Genomic DNA, 26,247 nt, shown 5'->3' on the forward strand with positions numbered 1-26,247 from the left:
AAAACATTTACTTTAGAAAAAATTTTACTCAACATACTTACCATTTTCTAGAATATTTACTCGTTTTAAAACTCTTGTACTGATTTGAAAAACTCTTATCTATCAGTGATTTTACTTGGGCTGTATCTTCTAAGAGACAATATAATCAGTTTCTTGTTTGATTTATAAAGTATCTAACTTTCTGAAGAACGTAATTATATTCCTTAAAAGCTTTCTTCTGCTTTATATTTTTTCCTGCTTCTTCCCTGGCTCACAATGTCCCGTTTTTCTTATATTCCAACCTTATATGCAAAGTTCCAGAAGCAATTATGGGGCATCAAGAGCTGCGTGAGCAGCAGTTCCTGAACGGCCTAGGGAAGGGAATGAAGCCCAGGCAAACCCACGTCCTTGCTTAAAGCACCACACGGACTCCTCCTTCCTGAGCGCCTACATCTGTAGATGCAAGACTTACCGTCTACCCCATGTACAGTAGGAAATAATACAATTCCAAATCTCACACACCTGATCAATATGTTTGGAACAGTCCAAAATTTTGCCTACACCTATGACTTGCTACAGTCTTTTCTCCCACTCTCCTCATGACCTAAATGTTATAAATGGATTCACTAACTATATTTAATCAAAAACTTTCAACTGCCTTTTAAGAACGCTGTCCTTTACTTTTGAACTGCCCATTCATGTCCTATGCCTGCCCATCCTTTCTTAGCCTTTCACTGCCTTTTACTCCATGAGGACATAATTTAAACATGTGTATTTGGTATTCAAGATTTTTGCTAATGGCAATACAATTCATGTATTCACTGTATTAATTATCTGCAACTGAACTATTTCTAATGCTGATGGAAAACCACACTCTCTCTTAGTTTCCAGAACTCTATTCTCTAACTGCTTTCTAGATTATTCATCCAGAATCCCACGGAGACTTAATCTCATCGTGGCTAAAGCTGAATTTCTATGTTCTTCCTTTCTCCTAAATGATGCTGGTATCCCTCCTCTCTTGTTCCACTATTCTTTATTCAAATCTCTTTGACGGGATGCTGCAACTGTCCACTATCTCCACCTTCCTCAATTCACTATAAACTACTTGTGGAAATATAAGGATTCCTTCAAATACTACTATGCACCAGGATAACAAAGATATGATAAATTGGTTTAAGAAGAATGGGGAGGTGTCCCAAAACAAATCTGATCTAGGTGGTATATCTGCCTGGCTATATGAATATAACTCTTCTGGTCTTTCTCAACTACGTCAAAAACTCAGCCAGGAAATGGTAGGGTACACCTTTAATGCCAACACTCAGAGAGGCAGAGACAGGCCATCTCTAAGTTAGAGGCTAGCCTGATCTACAGAGCAAGTTCCAAGAAGCCAGGGCTATACAGAAAAACTGTATGAAAAACCATAAATAAGGGAGGAGGGGTCATATTAAAATATACTGCTCAAAACCCTTCCTTTCATTTTGAGAAAGTAAAAAACAAAGCAAACAAAACATCAAACCTCCAACAACACAAGAGACCTGCTGCAAGCCCTATAATCTACAGAGATAAGTAACAGCGTCTGCTTATGGCCTGTCTACTCCGCCACCCCTCATCAGAGACTGGAAGAAAGAGCTTCCATGTAACATAAGGTCCTTCAGATCTTACTCTAGCGTGGGATTCTCATCACTCTCGTCTATCTGAGGCAGGGTCTTACCTCCAGCTCCAGCAGCCCTCTTACCTCAGCCTGCTCACTGCTAGGATTATAGGCCTGTGCCACCTCATCTGCATAGTGCCCCACTTAAGCCATGTGTGTTTACTGTGTAAGACACACACACACAAACAGTTTTTAAAGGTATTTATAAAGTGAGTTTCTATGAGAGTGCTTCCCAATCAAAAAACAGTTTCTATCAACCCCAAAGCCCTCAGTGCTCTCTCTTCTCTTCCCACAAAGGCAAGGGTTACCTGACTTTGTGATACTTACTCTTGCATATTTATCTGCTTCCTCAATTTCTTGGTGTATGTGTGCATGTTCACGTGTGGGTATGTGGGCACACGTTTGCGCATGCTTGTGAAGGCCACAGATCATACTGGGTACCTTCCTCTGCTGCTCTCATATTATTTTTGAGAGAAGTCTCACTGAACCTGGTTCTCACTGTTCACTAGCCCAGCTGGCCAACACGTCTTCCTGTCTTTGCCTTACCTTCTCTGGGACTATCAGGGTGGGACACTATGCCCAGATTTTTCTACTGCTACTAGACATCCCGCTGGCCTTTGTGCACGTGCAACAAGCACTTTATCTCCCTGTGCACGCTTTCCTATTTCTTTAGTCACCTGACCAAACATACCTGACTAAATGTAACTTCAATGGCCTAATGTCAGTGCACAGGCTTACATGCTAGGCTTCTGGCACCCAACAGATAGATCACAGTACATTTATTCACTAATATTAAAAGTCTTCTGGGTTGTTCCCAGTTTTGGACTATTATAAACACTGCTGCTGTGAACATCTTTGAGTTTAACTCTGATATACCTCCTTGGTCACCTCTATACAGAGCTTATTCTGGGGAGTAAAACTAGCAACACATTTTACTATAATTACATCTTAGCTATATCAGGGACCAATATCTAAGCATTTAGTTTAGTCATAAAGTATAGAATAATGAAATTGTAAAAGCTATTGAATCTGCCAAAACCCTACAGATGAGAACTAATCTTATTTCTTGGTTCACAGAAATAAATTAGGTATCACATTACTATGTGGTTCAAAATAGAAATAAAGAACAAAGTAAAATACTCACACTCACAAGAAGACTAAAGGGGTCCCACCCATGCAGACATTAGGTTCCTTAGATGAAAAGGACAGTGCGAAGGCAATAACCTAAGTACAACTAAGGATCCTAGGTAAACCAATGGTTGGAGGAGAACTAGCCTCTCTGCTCTGCAACTATCAACCCAAAAGAGATTTTTTTTTTTCCCCCGGAGCTGGGGACCGAACCCAGGGCCTTGCAGGGTCTTGCGGTTCCTAGGCAAGCGCTCTACCACTGAGCTAAATCCCCAACCCCCCAAAAGAGATTTCTAAATCTCAAAACTGAGCTTCATCATGAAATATTGTCATAATGTGCTTGCCCCTAAATTCTGTAAATTGCAAACATACCAGCAATTAAAATTTTGTAAAAGGCTTGCATACTGTTAATTAAAAAGTAAAACTCTAGATTATGAGAAAATATTACAGTAACATGAAAAACAAAGCTAGCTCAGCTGGCTCGCCCCACCCCAGGGCTGGGATGGAGAGGGAGGAAAGTGCTATTCCAAGAAAAGCTTCTAAGGCTGTCCCTTCCAAGGCTTTCCCCTCAGAGTTCCAGACACGGTGCCTCTTCTCCCTCCCAGTTCACAAGTACTTCTGTGTGCCAAGAGCAGAGGGACCAGGTCAATATAACCTCAACTGAGTTTTAAAACAGTGTCACGAAGTATGTACAACCATCTCACTTTAGGGAGGAGGGGAGGAGAAGGAGGGAGGAGGGAAGGCTAAACAAGGCTAATTAGCCAGCAATCATATGGTCAGTGAAAAAAAATCCTGCCACCATTCTTCTCATAACATTATAAATGGAAACAAGTCAACGTCACCTGAAGAGCTGACTGATTCTGAAAAAGCAAATGCTAAAAATAAACTTATTATAATTAACATGAAGATATAATTAAATGAAATTATAATTAAAGTTCAACATCAAGTTAGCAACTGATCTTCCTCACAGACTGGTAACTCACTAGCAGAAATTAGGCTATAGAACATCATAGGTGCTGCACACGTGCATCTTAATAATTCAGACATGTACATGGGGATTCATTTCTGGTGAAGTAAAATCAGCTAAAGCAAGTCTTGCTATAGAAGACATTCTGGGAGCTGTTTTGTTTGTTTGTTTGTTTATTCATTCGTCTGTTTTTAAACAAGAGGAAGTAGGAATAAGGAGGAGAGAGGGGTTCAGAATTGAGACACGATGAAAACAAACCAATCTCAAGAACAGAAAAGACAGCGCTGGCATCATTTCCTGCCATTCAAGTGCTAAGAGCTGCCAAGGGCCTTCGACATATCTAGAGCAGACAAGTTAAGAACAAAGAGATCAAATATTTATTAGCAACATCTAACTCTGAGAGAAAGTTTTCCCATGATGGGGAGTATAAACTACTTCGAGTACAGAACTACAATTACCTGATGTTTTTTAATCACAAATAGACTGATCAGGTTTAGAGAAATAAAATAATTTTTAAAACCAAAGTTTAAAAAATGTATTTGAAGTAGAGTTGGCACCCAGTTAACCCTAAGACTGTTCTGAGGCTGACCTCACAGAGTGACACAGCGTAAACAGAGTCACCCAGTAACACCTCGTCAGTAGTGGATTCCTCTAAGGGTTCAGTTTCAGTAAGAATGAGCAAGCCGGAGCAGAAAGAAGGTACTGGAAGAAGCCTGCAGAAACAATGCCTATAATTTCAAAATGAGGCTAGAACAAGGGGAAAAATATTTTGCAAGCCAGTAAGATTAAAAAAACAAACAAACTGGAGATACTACAAAACATAAACATGGATGAAGACCACAGAGGCATCGGTTTCACTTCAGGACACTTGGTAATGCCATCCAGAGTGAGCTGGCTCCTGGTAAATGGACAATCTGTCTCTACAAAGCAGGCCTGAGAGAACTTTTCTGGCATCTAGCAGCAAAATCTCGTGTGAGCACATACAGCAGCCCGACAGCCCAGACGCAGGCAGCCGTCCAGAGAACTATGCTCCTTGCACTCAAGGGTCTTAGGTCGCTGTGTCCCTCACACTTCACTCAGCTCAAGTAAGCTCATCAGGGGAGAGTTCATGGACCAAACAAAACATGCACAGTGAAGTTCTTCCTAAACCTGGGTAGCCTGAAGATAATTTTTTGCTAATAAGTTTTAACAAGTCTTAATGAAGTTACCTGCTAATTCTAGACTTTATGTAATTTTATATAGAATATTTACAGATTGGGAATTGTGTAAAAGGTTATACACTTAAGCCTTTTTAAAAACCCGCCTTCTTTTCCAGAATTAAGCACTTTTTTCTAAAAGAACTTTTTCAAAAACACAGTCTGATTTTCCATACAAGGAAAACATTAAAATGTTTTCTACAAAATCAATCTATATTTTTATGGGTTCACACAGGTAAGATGGAATATCTCCCAATACACTAAATATAAAGAATCAATGGAAGTAAACCAGGAGCTTTTAGTTTCTAAAACACTGAATTTATGCTACATAAGCCTAATAAATCATAAACAAGGTATTTGACATCGCTTTTTAAAAGACTGGAAAAAGAATTTGAAGTACTACTGCACACTAAATAATACTTCGCAATCAAGTCCAATCAATTTAAGATGCTGAGCCATTAAACAAAACAAAGCCAACAAATCAACAAACAAACCAGCAAAGAAGATGGTGTACGGCTGTCAGTACACCATCCCCAAAGTTCCTCAGTGCCCTGAGCAAGGCGCTTGCTGTGTCCTTCCTTGTGACACTACTGTAGAGTTAGTAGTACAATGGCAGCATATCATAAGATGACCCTCTGTCCAGTAATCCTTATTCAAGGAACCAAGTTAATTTGGAAAATTCGAGATACCATCATGGAAAGCAAACTGCTGCTATCTAAGATTAAAAACCAGATTCTTACAATGCGCTTCTCTGAGCCACTCAAATAGAGTTGAACCTCTCACTATTTGCACTAAAAACTCTAAGAATCAGGTGTAGAGGAGCCCTTCTGTTTTGTTTTGCCTTATTATGTGTTCTTTGCTCTCTTTCCCTCTGTGTCGCGCAGGCTCAGTGTTCCCCGTGCAAACTCAAAGTTGATCAGCGCTAAGACCGTAATTAGTTAACTCCTCACTGAGGGGTTTGCTGTGAGCGCAGGCTCAGTATCCCCTGTGCAGACTCACAGTGGATCAGCGCTAAGATCGTCATTAGTTAACTTCACAGCTGATTAGCGCTAAGATCGTGATTGGTTAACTCCTCACTGAGGGGTTGCTGTGAGCGCAGGCTCAGTGTTCCCATGCAAACGCACAGCTGATCAGCGCTAAGATCGTGATCAGTTAACTCCCTCACTGAGGGCTGCTGCGACTTCGCTTCTCTTAATGCTCATCTGGCTCATTTTACCACACAAATACGTTGTAATAAAATTCTCTAAGTAGTTTTATTCACTTAAATATTACACTACAATTATACCTTATATTACTTTAAATTAAATTAGACATTTAAGGGGGGTTGTTTCCTTTTGCAGAATAGGTAAGTGATAAGAATAAACTCTATGACCTTTATTTGTTACTAAAAAGGACTGAAAATTACAATTCAGAACATGATCTTTTGATGATCTTATTTGTTGGGCTTAAAGTACAAATTCTAAAAGCTAAAATATATATGAAATAAAATAGAAGTAGCATCATAAATAATAAAAGTATCGGGCTGGAGAGATGGCTCAGCAGTTAAGAGCACTGACTGCTCTTCCAGAGGTCCTGAGTTCAATTCCCAGCAACCACATGGTGGCTCACAACCATCTGTAATGAGATCTGATGCCCTCTTCTGGTGTGTCTGAAGACAGCTACAGTGTACTTATATATAATAAATGAATAAATAAATCTTTAAAAAAAAATAATAAAAGTATCAAAAGTATTTCTTCTAGAATCTTATTTAAAATTATGTCCTCTTGCTAATTTCAGTGAGTATAAATTATCTTCCCTCACAGAAATCACTGTGCCAATTCCCTTGAGATGAAGTTATCAGATGGTTCACAAGTATTAAGAGTTTGGAAAAATGTCACATTTATTAAAAAAAAAACAAAAAAAAAAAACCTTAAAATAGCTTTAAACTGATGGAGGAGGGGACCAGCTCTTCTAAAACCATTTAATGCAATTATATATTTTTCTAAACAACTCTTGGGAGTTGTAACTGTGACCTACTAAAACTGTACGCTCCAAAACCATGTGTGACCTTTTAACTACAAATGGTGCTGGGGTTAAGCATGAGACAAACATATATGCATGAGATATGGATAAAAAACATTCTTTTCAGGAGGGGAAGAAAGGAAAAATGCTTGAGAGTATCTGTGTGACAAAAAAGAAATGCATATAAGCACGAACTCCACTCTACATGGTGACTTCAGTGGTCACTAACAACACAAAATGCTGTCACGTTCTGTGAACAGATTTAAGCTGCTATACAAACTTCAAATAAAAAGGATTCACAATATTTTGTTTAGAACTCAGAAGAGGTCTAAAACACCAAGACCAGCTTACCTTTAATATTCCTAAAGACCCCCTTTTGGAAGTTGCTAACAGTAGGCAACACCAGAGTGTAAGACAACTTATTGCTCCCCCTTCCGTAAAATAAAAAGCTTGTACTGTGCCAGGGGCTGTCTTTGGAGCTGAGTGCCCAAAAAGACTACTTGCTTCATTTAATCTGAGAAATGTATCTAAAACGCAATCTGTGCTAGAACTAGAACTCGAATGAAGAAGCCATTGTCAATATTTCTTCATCAAGTATCCACATAGGTACTTCTAGTACACATAGGTACTGTACACAAAGAAAGCTTAGGTGTGAGCAGGAGAGACAGCTCAGCAGTTAGCACTGGCTGACCTGGGGCCTCACTCTGGCCTCTGAAGACAATGTGTAGACAATGGTGTACAGACAGACACACGAGTAAGACAAGCAGACACAATACTCACATGGACAAACATTTCTAACATTAGAAGTGTAGGCACTTCACAGCCCAGAAGTCTGCTTTATCCCAATAGGTGACTAGCAAGTGTGAAGTTTCTTCCTGTGGCTTTCTGTGTGCGTACATGGTGTGTGTGTGTGTGTGTGTGTGTGTGTGTGTGTGTGTGTGTGTGTGTGTGTGTGTGTGTGTGTGTTTCCACAAATGCAGTGAGAATTTTTTTCTCAAAGAGAGAAACAGAAAGGTTTGCTGGTACCTGAAAACAGTTAATTACGTGCACGCCTCTACTACAACAAGTACACTGAGACCCTCCTCACAGCCTCCTAACTTCAGCCCTGAGTTCATTGAAAGTCAATGTGAAAATACTCTGTACTCACTTTGGCACTCTATGAACTGGTGAATAAAAGTGCAGTCCCCGCCACTCTTTGAAAGCAAGCGCTCTAATAAAGAAAGAAAGACCTTTAAGGATATAGTTTGTTGCTGTCTTGAAATAAACAACAGCGAAGGTAATTTTTTTTTAATTATTTAACATAGGTAATTGAAAAGAACTAATAGAGTATATTTTAACACATTTTCAAGTTGAATTCAAGTGTAATTTATATAATCACTAGTTTACTCTGAATGGCTAGCTTTTAAAGGTACAGTTTTTATCCAAATAGCGCAAAAAATAAGCAAAAACAAATATATTGCTTTAAAGAGCTCTCCCCCTTTTCATATGTACCTTCCCCATAACAGATGTGCAAATACTCTAAAGTGATTTGTGGTTTTATTACTGAATTAATTTCAGGTGCGTGTACTATCAGTCGCTCTTCCAAGACGTTGATTTTAGTTAAGATTTAAAAACTTTAGAATACATAAAATCAGCCAGGCATGGTAGCATATGCCTAAATTCCAGACCACTAGGAGAATGAGGCAGGAGGACTGCCATGAGTTTGAGACCAACGTGGGCTGCACACACAGTGAGCTCCCAGGACAGGAGGACTATGGTATGCACCCCATCTAAGTAAGAAGCTGGGGAGAGGGGCGGTTACAGGCAATTCTGTAGACCTTTAAGGAATTGATGAGATAGATATTTTTATACATTCATGACAAATGGTTTCCTTTATCTACACTACATTACATTGTTTATCTCAACCCAAATTTCATGTTCCACGCAATGGAAAACAAGAGCTTCATAGATGGTTTTGCTTACTTAAATAAATTATCCAATTTTGTAAAAAGTAGTTTACAAAGAGAAAATTAAAAATTAACATACAGTTAAAGAGTTTCAGCCCTTTTCTTACAATAACTCAACCGTAAGGTCAAGAGCTAACTTTTGAATCCAAAAGAGATTCCTCAGTAAGGTATTTGTATCTCAAAGCTGCATGAGAGGTTGCAGAAGCTTGAGTGTAAAGGCTGGGCCCCAGCATGGCAACTACTGCAGACGGAAGGCACTCCATCCACCCTGGAATGTGTACACTGGCCTAGCCCAGCACCACAGTCACTGTCCACCCTGCTCTTCTCCACCTCCCCTTGCCCATCTCTCTCTTGTCTTGGTGTCTGTTGTGACAGTCCCTCTTTGACACCACTCCTGTTAACTGCCTTCTTAACCTTTCAATTGTCATTTTTCTTTTATTCCAGTTAAACAATAACCAAAGGGCCCATGCTATAGTTCTAAGAGAAAAACAGGGGGAAGAAAGATTAGTACAATCTTTGTTTTAGAAAGACTAGTGAGAAGTATAATACAGCCCCAAATAAAAAAATTAAAAATTAACTGGAATAGAAATTTGAACAGTAATTTAGATAAATAGAATATGCCAACTGGAGCTAACTAGAACAACAGAAGCTCTCAGTAGTTCAAAAAATGTCAAATTAAAGTCATTTTTACATAATCTCTAAACTAAACACTTTTAAAATTCAAACTATGCATATCACGTTAAGTGTGAAAATTGGTTTGGACAGTAAAGAAGATGTAGTATATACACACAACAGAACAGCGCTTTATTGATCATCTGCAAGATAATGGATAGAACTGATGATCAAATGTTAACAAGAGAAGCCAGACTTTCTGTCCCAAGCTTCCTTCATACATAAAGTCTAGATTTAAATGAATATATAACGTATGTGATGGGGGAAGTAGGAAGAGATTATGGGTGGGGAGGAAGTAGCCTAAAAAGATGGAGAACGGGGTTGGGGATTTAGCTCAGTGGTAGAGCGCTTGCCTAGGAAGCGCAAGGCCCTGGGTTCGGTTCCCAGCTCCAAAAAAAAAAAAAAAAAAATGGAGAACACAAAAGGAAAATGGGAGGAAAAAGACAAATACATGTCCTCCATGTACTCTAGCTCCAATCCATCTACAGGATGTAAAGGAACCATTGGGGAGAGGAGGAGTCGGTGGAGAGGGGACTATAAGGAAGAGCACACATGTACGACAATGTCATAAACCTTTAATACATGCTTACCAGAAAATGTTAAAACTCATTTCAAACCAACTTTAACATAACTAAAAGACTTTATGACAGACATGACACCAAACTTCAGATCAGTATTAATCAATTCCTGGTGATTCTTATTAAAGACAGGGAATCCCACTGTGGTGGTCTGAATGAGAATGGCCTCCACAGGCTCACATATTTGAATGGTTGCCCACCCACCCCACCCCCCGAACCTCCCACCCCACCCCATTGGTAGAACTGTTTGGGAAAATTAGGGGGTATGGCCTTGTTGAAGGAGGTGTCACTGGGAGTTGACTTTGAGGCTTAAAAACCCAAGCCAGGCCACTTTTCTCACTCTTTCACAGCCAGCAACTCGAAAATCAGATGTGAGCTCTCTGCTACTTCTCCAGCCATGTCTGCCTACCCATGTCATGATGGAGACTCACCCTCTGATACGGTATTGAATGTTTCCTTCTGTAAGTTGCTTTGGTCATGGTGTCTCTTCACAGCAGCAGAGCAGTAACCAGGACACCCACTATTACTCACTAAGCTAAAACTCAATTACTCTACTTTTGTATGCAGGAACCCACAAAGGTCAGAACAGGATGCTGGATCCTCTGGAGCTAGAGCAGAAAGCTCTCTGAAGCACTGAGCCATCTCCCCAGGACCCTGTGCACTCTATTTTTAATAACTGAATCTGACCCTAAGATGTTTAGTAGACCAGCTTAGATAAAGTCTACGATTTAAGTCTACATACAAACAAATATGTATGTGCCATGTCTTCAAAAGCACCTTTTACATACACGAGACAGCATTCTCGGAGTCTATATAAAGCATTTCAAAGATGACACCTAACAGTCTTTACTGAACTCAGGTCCTTAGGAATTGAGTTGGCACAACTATAGAGCACACTGCTATCATGGTAATCCACATGGAACCAGATGCCGACCGGAAGGAAACAAGTTTCAGTGACATTGGTTAAAGTAAAAAAAAAGGGGGTGGGGGTGGGGGGACTGAACATGGAAACACAAAGAGCCGGTCTATTTAGAATGCATGGTTTATACAAATAAGTTTCTGTTGGATGACGGTTTTCTTTATACCATGCTGTACCTGTGCTAGTGTAGCCCCTGAATGCATATGCCACCAAGCCATTTAAACAACACATGCTTACACCAAGCTATGTGCAGCATAAAATAAATACAGGACAATTTTAAGCACTTACTAGGGACAATTAATATGAAATGGCTCATTATTAGCCCTTAAATATTGGTTACATACTTAAATAACAATTTTTAAATTGCTGGTTAAATTACTACTAAAATGTGTTTTACTTGCTTCTTTTTAAACGTTTACTATAGTTACTAGACATTGTTAAATTTCTCATATATTGCTTTAGACAGCACTATTCTATACTACAATATATATTTAAATGATGCTTGTTTAAAACGGGACAAAACCTTACAGTATAAAATCTGTAAAAGAGTTCATTGGAAGAACCACAAACTACACTATCTCTAGACATTGTTGACATTTTTCTCTTGCATCTACACTTGGTATTTTTCTCTACTATTTGAAGGGTAATGTTCACTTTAAAATTCATGAAAATTGTGGCTGTAAACTTTGGTGATGTTTTAAAAGGCAAATTATCATATTACAAAGTCCACTCTGCAATAAAATGTAGCATAGTGAGATGTCTGTACAAACATAAGACCTTACTGTCAAAATGCTCTGCTAGTCATTCTCATGGTGTTTAACACACTGTCAACACAGACCCAGACACTTTAACAATGGGATAATAATTATAGCAAGGAGTACCCCATAACAATGTAAAAATTTTATTCATTTAATATTAAATAAAGGAGTCTATAACTATTCTCTAATAGGAAAGCAGACTACTAGTTTAAACTTTGGGGCAAAAATTTTACATAGTAATCTGACAACTCTAGCAAAAAGATGGTTTTGTATGTACATAAAGATACTGAATTGAAAAAATTAAAGTCCATAGCTTGTATTAATTAATATAACATTTGATACATATTCAAGGAAATATGAATTTTAAATAAAAAGTATACAATCAGAAAGGAAAAGAAGCAAAATAATGGAAAACAAAATCATTTAAGAAAAAGTACTAGAAGACGATGATTAACTCATTTAACAAAAATTTGCTAAATAATATATAGCAAGTAAAAACTTTGGTAAAATGAATATAAACTACACCTTTAAATGAATATAAACTACACCTTTAAAAATCCTCAAATTCAAACTCAAAAGCCTCAAATCTAAAAAAAACTTGGGGCATTTTATAAAATACACAGAGAAGTCAAATAGCAATGGATACTTTTTTTCTCAAGAACCCTAAAATACACAATATACACAATATTAGACCCTGACTGTACAGCTCACATCTACATGGCTGGCTGGGCCAGCTTTGGCAGCTACTAGAAGGTTTTTTTCCCTTTTTGGGTTTGAATCCAAGGCATCAGCTTGGAAAACACATGAGGCTACATCTCCAGCTCATCCCTTTTTTTTTATTTCAAACAAATCAAAAGAAGCTGCTCATTAACTCTGACCTCTTGACATGATAAGGATATGACCTAAAGTTCCAGTTCTGGGATAGAGAGATGGCTGCTCTTCCAGAGGTCCTGAGTTCAAATCCCAGCAACCACATTGTAACCAGATCCATCTGTAATCATATCTGGTGCCCTCTTCTGGCCTGCAGGCATACATGCAGGCAGAAAGCTGTATGATGTATATATAATAAACATTTCTTTAAAAGGGAGGTTCTAGTTCTGATCTTCTAATACCTTCTTCTAAACTCCATATATTAAAATCAGCTGATAAGTATTCACTGAAAATAATTTAATCCTTAAGTACTCCACATATCCAGTGTAAGATTATGCACACAGTTGGAATTGGCTTCCCATCACTCTTAGAGGAAAGAGGCAAACAGCCAATGAAAAGGCCCGCACTACAGGACTATAGGATTACAAAGCATCCATGTGCTGGGAGGGTGGCTCATGTCTCTGGTCTCAGTACTTGCAGGACAGAGACAAGCGGAGAGATCTCTGTGAGCTCATGGCCAGCATGATTTAAGTAGATAGTTCTAACCAGCCATGGTGGCACAGTGAGACTCTGCAGAAAAGAGAGGGAGCTGGGCTGGGGGGGGGAACGGGGGACAACAAAGAACAACGCAAACTGCTCATCTAAGTTTGGTTGATTGAGAACTCCTGCTACCCAGAAAAAGCGGTCAAAAACTAAAAGGAATTTTTAGATAAAGCGTCCAATGGGACATTACGTAAGTTCATACACTGCAAATGGAAGCCTGGGCACCGAGTGTGGTGAACAGCACTGCACAGACCTCCTGGAAGGTGGGAGCCACAGGAAACAAGCTGCGGCTAGGAACTGGCAACATTTTCTCACCAAGCCACTGTAGTTCCCACACAGCGAGGGATATCTAAGTGTAGATCACCTCTGTATCTTAGACTATTAAGAGAAGCTGGGTTTTAAACGACGGATTTAAATGTTATGTGAACGTTGTTGTATATATGTGTTACTTCAAGTACTAAAAATCAAGCATTTAGCTCTTTGTCCTACTTAAATGATAGAAGAATATCATGAAAAGAATATTTAATATTTTACACTACCTTTTTCTGTGCTCCCATTTATTTTAGGCAAGAAGTCATCAACTTGTATCCCTAGGATTAAGACAGGATATCATTGCCTGATCAAAGAAAACTGGCTTCAAGTGTAAGGACAGCATTTAATATTTCTACTCACACTGACTTTGTATAGAACACTACTTGGAAGAAGAGTTCAAGCTGCCATTCTCTGCTAACGTATGTGTGTGTGTGTGTGTGTGTGTGTGTGTGTGTATCCTGCTACTTAAGATCTCAAAGGCAAAGATCTGTCTCAAAGTCTGAGCAATGGCGCCCACTGGTGGCATCGTGAGTACTGTAAAAGGAGATTTCCAAATACACAACCTTTGATCCTTGGTGAGTAAAACAGCAAATGCAAGTCAGCAGTGTGGGAAGTGAGCAATCAATGAGAATGAGGTTAGCAGCTAATGAAAACATCGCTAATTAAGTGACACCTACCTAAGCTGCTGCATTCTTTAAGAGTTTTCTCCTGCAGGGGTTCTAACCGTACTGTAAAAAAATAGTCCAAGAAAAAGGTATTTCACAGACAAAGAGAACAAAAATCAAATAAAACCACTTTCTGTCTCAGCCAGCTCACCTTGTAAAGCTGTCAGCCTCTCGTTGGTGAAATCGTTATCAGCTTGCAAAGCTTCTATTTTTGCCTGGAGCTCTTGTTCTTTTTCTTCCATGTCATCGATTTTAGCCTGTAATTCTTTCTTCTCGGCTTGTCCCTTCTGCTGGATTTCCTCTTGTTTTCCCTCTGCTGCCTAGTGGGTAGGAATCTTCAGTCACTTCACAAAAGCTTCACCTTGCTTTAACTAGCCTAACGCCAGGACTGACTTACACTTCTGAGAAATAAATTCAGAATTATAGAACATTTTTATAAAGCTGATTTTCTACAGAAAACAAAGAGACTTGATGTGGAAAGTGAGGGATTCTGCACAGAGCTCACTACTACAGAGGAAAACTTAGAAGCAAACAAAGAAACAGGTAAACAAGTGCTAGAGTTTAAGTTAAATCCTCCACGTTTGTTATGTGGGAAGTATGTGTTCCCAAATTTACTATTATTACATCTTGTTTGATAGTTCTAATTTACAATTATTATCTAAAAAGACAAACCCTTCCCAAAAACACCCCTCTCGACAAGAGACCTCTCTGAGAACTTCCGTGAGCTATGTTCTGCCTTCTCTGATAAATACCTACCTTGTAGGCACTCAACTGAAGGCAGGATCACTTTTCTTTTAATTAATTTCTAAGTTGATATCACAAAGTACTGTTTCCTATGGCACTCTTCGTACACACGTGCCTAGACATTACTTTAATTCACCCTTATTGGCACCCCAATGACCGCTGCCTCTCTGGCTGCTTCATCTCTCTTCCCACTCCTTTTCTGCTTCTATGGCACATACATTCTATTTTCTCTTCAGTCCCTCACACTCTCTTCCTTCCCTCTCATAACCTGCCAACAGATATGAACAACACTGAGATGAATTTTCAGTAAGTCACTCACAAGACTTTAAAGGACCAACTAGACATCACCCTATGGTCTGATGCCACTATTAAAAATGTTCCAGAGGAATCGCAGCTGGAACAGAGTCAATGGCACAGCTGAAGGCTGAGGTCACATCCAAGCCAGCGATCCAAGCACCTCTGGATTTACCGCAGCACTACGCAGCTGGTCCCTAACTCTGAGATGGATGACCTAAAAATGAGGTTTTAAAAGCACCTGATTATATTAGATGTTGCTACTTCTTCTTTAAAACTTTACTATTATATATAATATGTACGTGTGTGTGTGTGTGTGTGTGTGTGTGTGTGTGTGTGTGTGTGTGTGTGTGTGTGTGTGATGCATGTTAAGTGCATGTGCGTGGGGGTCAGAGTACAACTCTGTGGCATTGATCCCTTCTACCTTTACATGGGCTCCTGGGAGTGAACTCGGAATATCAGGCTTGTGTTATCCCATGAGACATTTCACTATGGCTTTTAATTCTCTCTTTTAATAATCCATCCATCTATCAATCATTATTATTGTGTGGGTGCCTGCATGTCTGTCTATGTATGTGTGTATGCGTGTGTGTTTGCACATGAGTATTACACATGGCTAAGTTCTAGTGCATGGGTACCAGGGCCCTCAAGTGGAGGTCAGAGGACAATTCTGGGGCTTTCCTTCCTTCCACCACGGGTTCTATAACCAAACTCGGGCCTTCCAGTTTGCATGGCAGTGCCCACACTGAGCCATCTCACCAGTTCATATCATATTGATTTTCATCTACTTCCGAGAGTGTATTAGACAACGCGGTTCTTCTTCTTAGTCTATGCGATGCTGACGCAAACACTAGGCCTGCTGTCATGAAGTGCTAACTACACTTCCACCCAGAAGTATGTCTACTTTAAAGGGTTTTACTTTTCAACAGTAATAGAAGGTAGACTAAGTAGAATACATTTTCTATTTTTACTATCAGTTTCAACTTTTTAATTACCCAATTTTATATCAACAGCCATTGGGTGACTCATAACCTTTTAAGCTGTTCACATGTTAGTGACAAGCTTAATGTGCTTTCAGGTATTTAAATATAAGCTGTGATGGCGGACTAAGAATGTCCCCCATAGGTCACATGTTTGAATACTTGGTCCTCAGTTGGTAATGCTGTTTGAGTAGGTGTAAGAAGTGTGCCGGTGTGGGAGGAATTATGTTACAGGGGATAGGCTTTGATGTTTCAAAGCCTCGAGCCATTCCCAGTGAGCTCTCAGCCTCCAGCTCCAGCTACCATAGCTGTGGCTGCCACACTTACCCGTCACGATGCTGATAGGTTCCTACTCCTCTGGAACCCTAAGCCCAAGTAACCTCTTCCTTCTATAAAGTATCTTGCTCGTGATATTCTATCACAGCAATACAAAAGTGCTAATATACATACCTTTAATTTATCAGATAAATCTTTAATTTCATTAACTGCTCCATTATATTTATTGGCTAATTCTCTCAACTCTTCCTGAGTCCGCTCATTCATCTCCTTCAGGTGGGTACATTCATCTTCAGTGTTACTCAGACTCCGCTGCAAGGCAAGGTCACAGGCAACTCACTCAGGAGTGAACGGGTACTCACTTAAATGTTATCATCAGTTCAATTTGTCTACATCAACATTTGGACTAAATTTATATACAGCTAAGTTAAAGACAAAGTAATCTCAGGAACACGTACACTAAGACACGATTGAGAGCTGCCGGCTCAAAGGCTGGAAAGGGCAGAGTTGCCTATCATTACTCAAGTATGACTTCTCGCCTTGAGTTAATCTAAAGCCAGCAACTTCTTTTCTATTTGCTTTTGAAACAGCACTACACTTAAGCCGGCTTCAAGTTCGCTCTGGAGCACAGGCGAACCTAATCTCCTGTGACTCTCCTGCCTTAGACTCCCAAGTGTGGGGATTATAATAGTACACTTTATCACACCCACATCCTTAAAGCAACAAGAAAACCACCTAACAATTCATCTAATGTGAAAGCAGAAAGATGCTTAATCAGACATCAATGAATATACAGCACCTATTATAGAATTAGACCACACTACAAACTGTCCACGTCCTCACACATGCTAAGCCCATGCCCAATGAGTTAAAATCACATTTTGATTTTTCATAGGACCTAAATCATATTAAACGTCTAAAGCCTAAGATACAGTGTCACTCTAGAGCAACAGTTTTAACTTTTATGGGTACAGTGACCCTCTTACAGGGTGCCTAAGACCATCTAAAAGTGTATTCACGTTATGATTAACAGTAGCAAAATTACAGTTATGTATGGAGTAGCAACAAAAATAATATTCTGGTTAGGGGTCTCGGCATGGGAACTGTATTAAAAGGTCTCAGCACTAGGAAGGCTGAGAGCCACTGCTCTAGAGGGTGGGTCAAGTAGTAAAGTTCTCAGCCTTAAGTGACCATACTCCACTAAAAACCAGCAACCTCTATGACAAAAGATCAATTCCCATCAGACATGGTATCAGCATGTGTTTAGTCCCACCACTTGGGAAACAAAAGTAGTTCAGGGGCCAACGTGGTGTATGCAGCAAATTCCAGACCAGGCAAAGGTAATTTAGTTCTCAGCATCCATATCAGATGGCTCAAAACTGTCTATAACTCCAGGTCCAGTGGATCCAATGCACCGGACTTCTATAGACACTTCCACTCGCATACAATACCCACACATACTACACACAGACAATTTTAAAAGTAAAATAAATCTTTAACCCAATAACAGTAAAAGTGAAATACCTCCACTTCTGAGAGTTTTCTAACCACTTCGATTTTCTCCTGAAGAACCCGCCTCAGGGACTCTTTGGCTGTGGTTTCATAGCTATGTTTATCCTCCTGCAACGCTACCAGCTCCTTCCGTAAGCTATCTTCTGTTTGATTCTAGCATAAAAGACATGCACATTACACCTAAGTCACTTTCCTTTGAAAATTGCTTATCATTTGAAAGAAACACATTATAATACTCAAAATTATATGTTAAGATACCCTCAAATACAAATATTGGACTACTATTAACTTCAAAGTTATATCAGTAAATTATGCCTTCAGAAATTATACTAATTTCAATAGAAATGAGTTAAAGGCAAATAGTTTCTCTCAAATATTAAGATTAATTACTTGTATTCTGTGGAAGCCATCATAAGTTTTATTTGTGAGCAAAAATCATTGCTATCAAAGCCCCCAATCATTTTAGAACAACGGCTAAGACGAGAGTAGTAAGAGTTTCTTCATGAGGACAAAGAAGACAGACTGCTGGTGTGAGATGAGCAGAGCCTGAGGCTAAGCATGGCGCTGGGAACCATCAAGGTCGGTGAGACCGCCAGTCAGAGAGCCAACCTCAAAGCACTTCCTCACAGAGACCGGAATAATCGATCATCGACAAAGAGAACTACAAGTGTAGTATAGTGGCTCATTGTCATTTGCTGTTGTATAAAAAATAATCAATTTATTCTGTTTTAATCTAGTAAATAATTGAGGTAGACTTGCTTTTTGCTTTTTTCTGTAGAAAATATACTTCAAAGTAATAAAATGGTTCATGAAGGAAGAATTCTCTTTGAAGTAAATGAAGTGACAGAATTGCAGTACTGTGTTAAATATCCTGAATGAACTAATGAACCTAGTGAAGAATCATCAGTGGATGGTAACGTCTTAAAAGGAAGGTCACCTGCCATTATGTCCTTGAAGACCACCACCATCCATGAAGGTGACAAGTAAAACAAGTATCACAACATGTATATAACCCAGGCCAATTATCTACTGTTTTATGACTTAAAGAACCAGAAAAATGTTTCAATGACAGTGCAAACCAAGTTATGTTCCAGAAGGCAACCCCTCAAATTCAGTGAACACCAACTGTCATAGAGAAAGCAACCCCAACTGAACACAGGTACGTACCACACGATTCTCCCTACTTACAGGTGTGCTTGAATGAACACAGGTACGCACCACACGATTCTCCCTACTTACAGGGATGCCTGAATGAACACAGGTACGCACCACACGATTCTCCCTACTTACAGGTGTGCCTGAATGAACACAGGTACGCGCCACACGATTCTCCCCACTTACAGGTGTGCTTGAATGAACAGAGGTACGTACCACACGATTCTTCCTACTTACAGGTGTGCCTGAATGAACAGAGGTACGTACCACACGATTCTCCCTACTTACAGGGATGCCTGAATGAACACAGGTACGTACCACACGATTCTCCCCACTTACAGGTGTGCTTGAATTTTTTTTTCACAACAAACATATAAAATAACAAAGACCTGAAACTACAGAAAACCCATGGATTCTTCCTTGTGTACCCAAGGTTGAATACCTACTTTGGAGCATGCCTGCAACTGGTTCCCCATAACTTCTAACCGTGATAAGAGTCTATCTTCATCTATTAAAGCCTGTTGAAAAAATTAGATATAAATAAAAACTCAGAGTAACAACAACAGTAAAAAATATGTAGAACAGATTTTATTGTCAATAAAAAGAAGAAAATAAAAAAATTCAAATAAGATCTGCTAAAAAATGTTGTTTTGACTTTTGTTCTTTAGTTAAGGAATAACTTTACTTTTGTTTGCCAGAGAATCTTACTTTTAATTCATTCAACACATACAAAAACAAAAAGCAAAAAAACCCAAAAAACCCAAAAACAAAAAACATAACCACCCTATCAAATGGTTTAAATGTTTCTTAAATATTAAGAAAGAAACCGAGGACCTGCCAACTAGTATCTGAAGCCTCTTGGGTGATGGCCAGCAGCCGCTGAAGTGTGGCTAACTTCTGTTCCAACATCTGTTCCCGATGTAAGGCCTCCTAACGAAAGTCACAAAAGAAGAAATTCTAGTGAATTCAGCAGCACGATTCCTCAGAAGAATAACCTCAGTCTGGCTTGAATATATTCTCATATTGCACCCTGGATATGTCTCAGTATTTAGCCCACCTACATGTACCATGTAATAGGTCGTCCAGATGTTAACTTCCCCCACATGGCAAACAACTTACTCATTTGTTTTCTTTTTCAAAACACAGATGAGAAAAATTAACAAACGCTTTTGTTTCTGCCTGTATTTAATAAATGCATAGATGTGTTTGTGAAATATTTATATATCTCAGAACAAATGTATTTCGAACTAAGGCAAAACAATCTGGTCAACATCAAAAAGTACAACAGCTCTCCAGCATAGCATTGAAAATAGTAATAGCTTTCTGTTTTCCTTTTTTTTTTTTTTTTTTTTTTTTTTTTTTTTTTTTTTTCGGAGCTGGGGACCGAACCCAGGGCCTTAGCGGCTCTACCACTGAGCTAAATCCCCAACCCCTCTGTTTTCCTTTTTAAATATCATTTAAATACCCACATGTATTTGAGAGCTCGTGGCTCATGGCATTTTCAAGTGCTCTGACTGTCTCCCTGATTACCTCACAGAGCAGTAATTAACACTGCTAAAAAGGAGAGACCACTAAATATTAGCTTGATGTAATAAGGGGTCAAAGGAATCTGTAACTCTGGTGGAGGGCACAGGGGAGCAGGAGTACTCAGTTGGTCAGGGTTGATAGCTGAGAGCAGCATCGCCTCTCAGGCTGTGAGGGTAGAGCCTGAATCACTCAGTGCGCACCTCCACCCTCTGCCGCTCCCCACAGTACACGAAGGACGCTGACGCTCTATCTGGGAGCCATCTTTGCTTTAAATAGAGCACTTAAGTTTAAACATCAATTTATTGCTCTCCACATCCTTGGTAAACAATGACTAGGGAAAATCTGGCCTAATATATACTTAGACATACTTTGTTTTAATGTAGACTGAGTAATCTAATAAAAACACCATCACCTGAAAATCCACATTAAAACAGCTATTTACCATATTTTATTTTAAGCTCCTGAAACATTCCTAATATTCAGGAAGTAGCAGATACAAAATGTTTTACTTAGGAACAAAGCTGCCAGCCAACCAGTTTTAGAATCTGCCTCCACTAGATGGTGTCATTACATCTTTTTAAAAATTCCATTCCATTAGTTTCTTAATTCTGAGCCAAACTGCAACATGTACTTGTGTGAATGGCCTTTTAGGTCTAAGGTATAAAGAGCATATATTTCAGCTTTGTTTGAAAGGGTTCACAGTTTACATTAGAGTCTCATCAAGTCAATAAGGATTATACAAGAAGAAAAAGAGGAGACGGGACAATTCCTCCCAAAGAGTTAGCAGAGGTAAGTGGACACTCAAAGAACTGAGAGAAAGGGTGAGAAAGGATGGGAAGTTAAGCATGAGGGTCTCATCAGGATGAAGGCATCCACAGCACACAGAATGTGGCCAATCATTTAATCTATGTGTTTCCTATATAAAAATGAAGTGTAAACATACCTCAACATTTTCTCTTACCTCTCAAGAGAAACCCACAAAAACTGACATTAATCATTTAATAAGAAATGACTAGTGACCTTCAACATCATGTGTTTTTTATGCTGTGGGCACTATTCAAAGTGCTTCACTAATATCAAATCATATATCCTTCATAATGTGTGCTTATCAGTTGCTTTGGAAGTCCAAAGGTTGCTTGGATTTTTGTTCTTTTTAAACTCTTAGAAGATCAGATGTTAAAGCGAGGGGCAGATCTAGTGAGACCTGATCCAGTATGGCTGAAGAGCCCTTGCTTAACTGATGAGCAAACGTGCAGAATCGCTTCCATGGCTTCCACGGTGTTGGTGGAACGTAAGATCTAAGTGATATGTTAGCTGTTTCTGTACTTTACATAGACGCACATGTCCTTAACTGCCAACTGACAAAAGGACAGAGGGTCACTGGTGTTGGCTCCAAGGTTTTAAAGAGAACACAGCTAAAGCCTACACAAATAAAACTATTCACTGAAGGTCACAGAACTGAGCAGAAAAACCAAGATCAAGATCAAAAAACTCCAATCCCTAAACTTCTATACCGAGTTTCCTTTAAACCATCTAGACTGTAGTACCATCACTCAAAGCCTGCACAAATAAATGAAACAAAACAAAAAACACTTCTCTGCTTTTAGATTTGTGTCTCTTTAAAGAAAGAATTAAGTGTTCCAGGGGCCTTTCCAAGTGGCTGCTCTATGCTCTGGAACCTGAAACACAGTTCAAATGGGGTTCTGGGGTCTAACTGTCAAACTACTCTAAATTCAGAGTAGGGGCAAATCACACTGCATGTGTGATGCTGTGTAAATTGTTAAATTCCCCTGTCCCTTCGTTACTCCACATGGACAAACAAGACTGAGACCAAAGGAACCATGAGAGGTGAAGGGATACAGCGGAGGACGGCATATAACAAAGAGTACACAATGGTGTACTCCTATCCCACAGCCAAACCTGGACATGTTTAATTTTATTCAAAAATCACTTCTGAATCCCCTCATGTGGAAGAAAAGAGAAAGGTTCTCTTGCACATAAACTTATCTTCTCTAGACTCAGCAATCCCGACTCCTTTTTCTATTTTTAAACCTTCATTCTTCCTTAAAAACTATTTCTTGTGTACATGTTTCTAGCCAATATTTTTTATTCTGTATTTATAAACTGGCAAAATAAAATCTAAGTTACTCTTAAAGGCTAAGAATTTTCAAGATTTACTTTTACCTGTAGATACTGAGAAAGTTGGAATAGTTCCTGAGAATACATACTTGGAGTGTTAGCAGCAACCTAGAAATAAAGCACAATGTCACCAATCACAGAAACAGTATATCAAAAAGGTCATTAAGAGCCAACAAGAGGGGTTGGGGATTTAGCTCAGTGGTAGAACACTTGCCTAGCAAGCGCAAGGCCCTGGGCTCAGTCCCCAGCTCCGAAAAAAGAAAAAGAAAAAAATAAAATGAGCCAACAAGATGGCCCAGCAGTTAAAGCTGCCTGCTGTCAAGCCTGCTAATTCCAGTTTGATCCCTGTGCTAGATAGTTTTATGTCAACTTGAACAGGTTAAGGTGTCTGAGAGGAAGGAACCCTAGTTAAGAGAATGCCTCCATAAGATCAGGCTATGCAGGCAAGCCTTTTTTTAAATTAGTGATTGATGGGGACTGACTCAGCAATTGTGGTTGGTGCCATCCCTGGGCTAGTGGTCCTGGGTTGTGTAAGAAAGCAAACCAAGCAAGCCATGGGTAGCATGCCAGTGCAGGATCAGGGGCTGCTCTAGGTTCCTGCCCTGTTTCAGCTCTTGTCCTGACTTCCTTTCATGATGAAGAGTGCTATGGAAGACTAGCCAAATAAATCCTTCCTCCCCAAGTTGCTTTTGTCACGGTGTTTATCACAACATAGTGACCCTAACTAGGTCGATCCCCAACACCCACATGGTAAAAGGAACAACTCCTGTGAGTTGTTCTCATCTCCACTTGCACAGTGAGTATGCAGGAAAAATAAAAATAAAATACATTGAAGAATTAAAACAAACCAATTCTATGAAACATCTATTTTCCTAAATAGGCAGATAACAGATTTTAATTGACCTAGTCTCTTAATTCTCAATTACTATGTAAATTAGTTCTCAAAATATTCCTGCTATCTATTCAGAATGTACAATGGTATTACACTGCTCACAACAGCTTTGTAAGCAAGATGATGAAACAAGTGCTACTCGTGAGACTTTGTAAGTCAAATCACAAACTTAGCGCACAAAGGTATTGAATTTTTTCATAACCCAGAAATAATAATTCCTAATCAACAGTTATATATTTTTCCTTTAAAATTCATCACTAATTACTTCATTAATATATCACAATTTACTTAGAAATAAAAATCTTCAAAATTACTTTGAAGCACATGTTAGAGGACAACAGGAAATCTCTCTTCACTCACTAAAAAACAAAAATTAACAGAAATAAAGATTCTACCATTTTGTTCAATATCCAAAGACAATGAAAACATTTTATTATTGTATGCAAATTTTAACAAAATTGAAAATAATTCCAAACCTACAAATCAGCCTCTGCTTTAGAACCCAAATGTACTAGGTCAGCCCCAGTAGGGTTTTTCAAAACCATCGAATACAGAATTGCTTCACTAAGAAAGAAAATGAAGGACAATGACAAAGGTAAATGCACTGTCAACTAAACAAAAAAAGATGTATGGTTTTGCTTTGATCACAATTATTTATCATTGACGCCTATAGTTTCAATGCACAATCACTCATAAACAAAAGAAAAATACTCTAGCAATTAATTACTACAGTTTCTAATCAGGTGGTATCAAAAGCGATATTCAATGGCACTAAAAGAATAACTCCTGTAAGCCCTTATTTCAGAGCTGCTTTGCTGTATGGGTAAACAGTGAGGGAAATCCCCAGACAGAACTGTACTTCAGTAGAAGGTAACCGTTGATACCACTTACCTCTGGCCAGGCACAAAACCAGATACATTTAGAAGTCCTTGGGCTACAAAAGCTTTTTCCAAAGAAACATTCATTCCAAATTCTCCAGACAGTGAAGGTTATATTGTAGGTAAGACATATTAAACATAAACATGTCAATGAGAGTCTGGAAAACACCCATTCACAACTTACTTTGTCTACAGGACTCGGTAATGGAGCATGGATGACACTGCAAAGTAAAATATAGAATTTTTTATCTAATTTCCTGAAAACAGAGGAAATGGCACCAGAACGCCAGAGTATCTTGTCACAAAACGCATACATCTGCTCTCATGTAACTAAAAGACTGGCAATTATCTTAAGACATTTTTCTAAAACCCAACTAATACATCTATAATCTGCTTTTTACTCATCATTCTTCTTAAGATAAATTTCAAGTATAAAATGTATTAAGCATCTTCTAAGGGCCCACTATTTACTGAGTGCTGGGATGACTCCTTTTTTTAAACATTTCAACACATTGAACTATCTTTTAAATCATGTATTTTTAATTTGTAACATATATATTTTAAAAAGTTAAATACTACTACATAGAAATCTTTAATAAGTAAAGTTCAGTTGTAAACAGGGTTATAAACTTGCAACGTGCTCTAGTGAAGAACAACTTTAGCTATCAAGACAGTGACAAGCATTCCTCACCTAGTCACCGTGAACTAAATGAAAGTTTACATGTGTGTATGAAACTGAAGTCAGTGGAGGAAACACAACAACAGGGTCATTAACTGACACTAATTCCCCTTGGGGCCTGACACAGAACTCTTGACAGAAAAGCAGCAGCAATTAAGCCGTAAGGCTCTGCTTACCAGCTAAAAGGCTAATCAATACAGGTCTCATGTCCTGGACCCATGAGGTGGCCTCCACAGTTCTTAAGTATTAAAGGTATTGATGTAAACAAGTGGCTTAGACCAATGCAATAGTGACCAACCCATCGCTACCTTCCACTCTCATGAGGAAGGTAAGCTAAGGAAGCCGGGGCCCCTATTTCACACAGCCCTGTTAAGATACTATGTAAGTCTTGAAGGCAGGTGAGGGATGCAGAGCAAGGATATCACCTGCACCCCCTACACTCCACATCTTAGAAAGCAATGAGGTGGTGACAGCCAGCTGGAAGGCTGATTGGGAAAGTCCCCAGACTCACCTGGTAATGCACGTGTGAATGCTGAGAAACTGACCAGGCGTGGCACACGTGGTGGACGGTTAAGCACCAGCACCCATGGCACACGTGGTGGAAGGTTAAGCACCAGCACCCATTTTCTGCACACCAGGACTATCTTACAGAGAACTTACTGAACATGCATAATAAATCTTACACTGTATTTATTTGATAACATGTCTGTGTCTCAGGAATTATGATTCACCCCTGCATCCACAGAGCCTATCACAAGACCCTAAGGAACCTATGTCTAGTGAAGGTTTAAAAAGTTAAAAGTGACTACAGATATTCATACTATAAAACTCAAATGGACGTCTTAAACTTTGTATACATCCCTTTTTTCTGTCGATACACACACACACACACACACACACACACACACACACACGGATATTAACACAAGAACTCTAAATGAAACAAATAGATCTTTTAAAATCTGGTTTTCTTAGTGACATAAGAA

General features: G+C 39.1%; 1 protein-coding gene across 25 annotated transcripts in view; it reads right to left on the bottom strand.

Annotated features, from left to right (window-relative positions):
* The window catches only part of Slmap (sarcolemma associated protein), a 114,686-nt gene that overhangs the window by 32,336 nt on the left and 56,103 nt on the right, over positions 1-26,247 (bottom strand). For 4 of the 25 annotated variants that reach the window (XM_032918989.1, XM_032919002.1, XM_032919003.1 and 1 more), the window contains exons 4-13: positions 24,767-24,803; positions 22,858-22,920; positions 19,981-20,076; positions 19,593-19,664; positions 18,004-18,144; positions 16,654-16,791; positions 14,337-14,505; positions 14,198-14,248; positions 13,748-13,798; positions 8,070-8,132 (exon numbers count right to left, since the gene is read on the bottom strand). In XM_032918989.1, the coding sequence (XP_032774880.1) occupies positions 8,070-8,132; positions 13,748-13,798; positions 14,198-14,248; positions 14,337-14,505; positions 16,654-16,791; positions 18,004-18,144; positions 19,593-19,664; positions 19,981-20,076; positions 22,858-22,920; positions 24,767-24,803 (881 nt within the window). The remainder of the gene's footprint in view (positions 1-8,069; positions 8,133-13,747; positions 13,799-14,197; positions 14,249-14,336; positions 14,506-16,653; positions 16,792-18,003; positions 18,145-19,592; positions 19,665-19,980; positions 20,077-22,857; positions 22,921-24,766; positions 24,804-26,247) is intronic. The other 21 variants (XM_032919010.1, XM_032918997.1, XM_032919011.1 and 18 more) reach the window with 7 other exon arrangements.

The sequence above is a fragment of the Rattus rattus genome, chromosome 13 (genome assembly GCF_011064425.1).
Source record: "Rattus rattus isolate New Zealand chromosome 13, Rrattus_CSIRO_v1, whole genome shotgun sequence".
Lineage (NCBI taxonomy): Eukaryota > Metazoa > Chordata > Mammalia > Rodentia > Muridae > Rattus > Rattus rattus.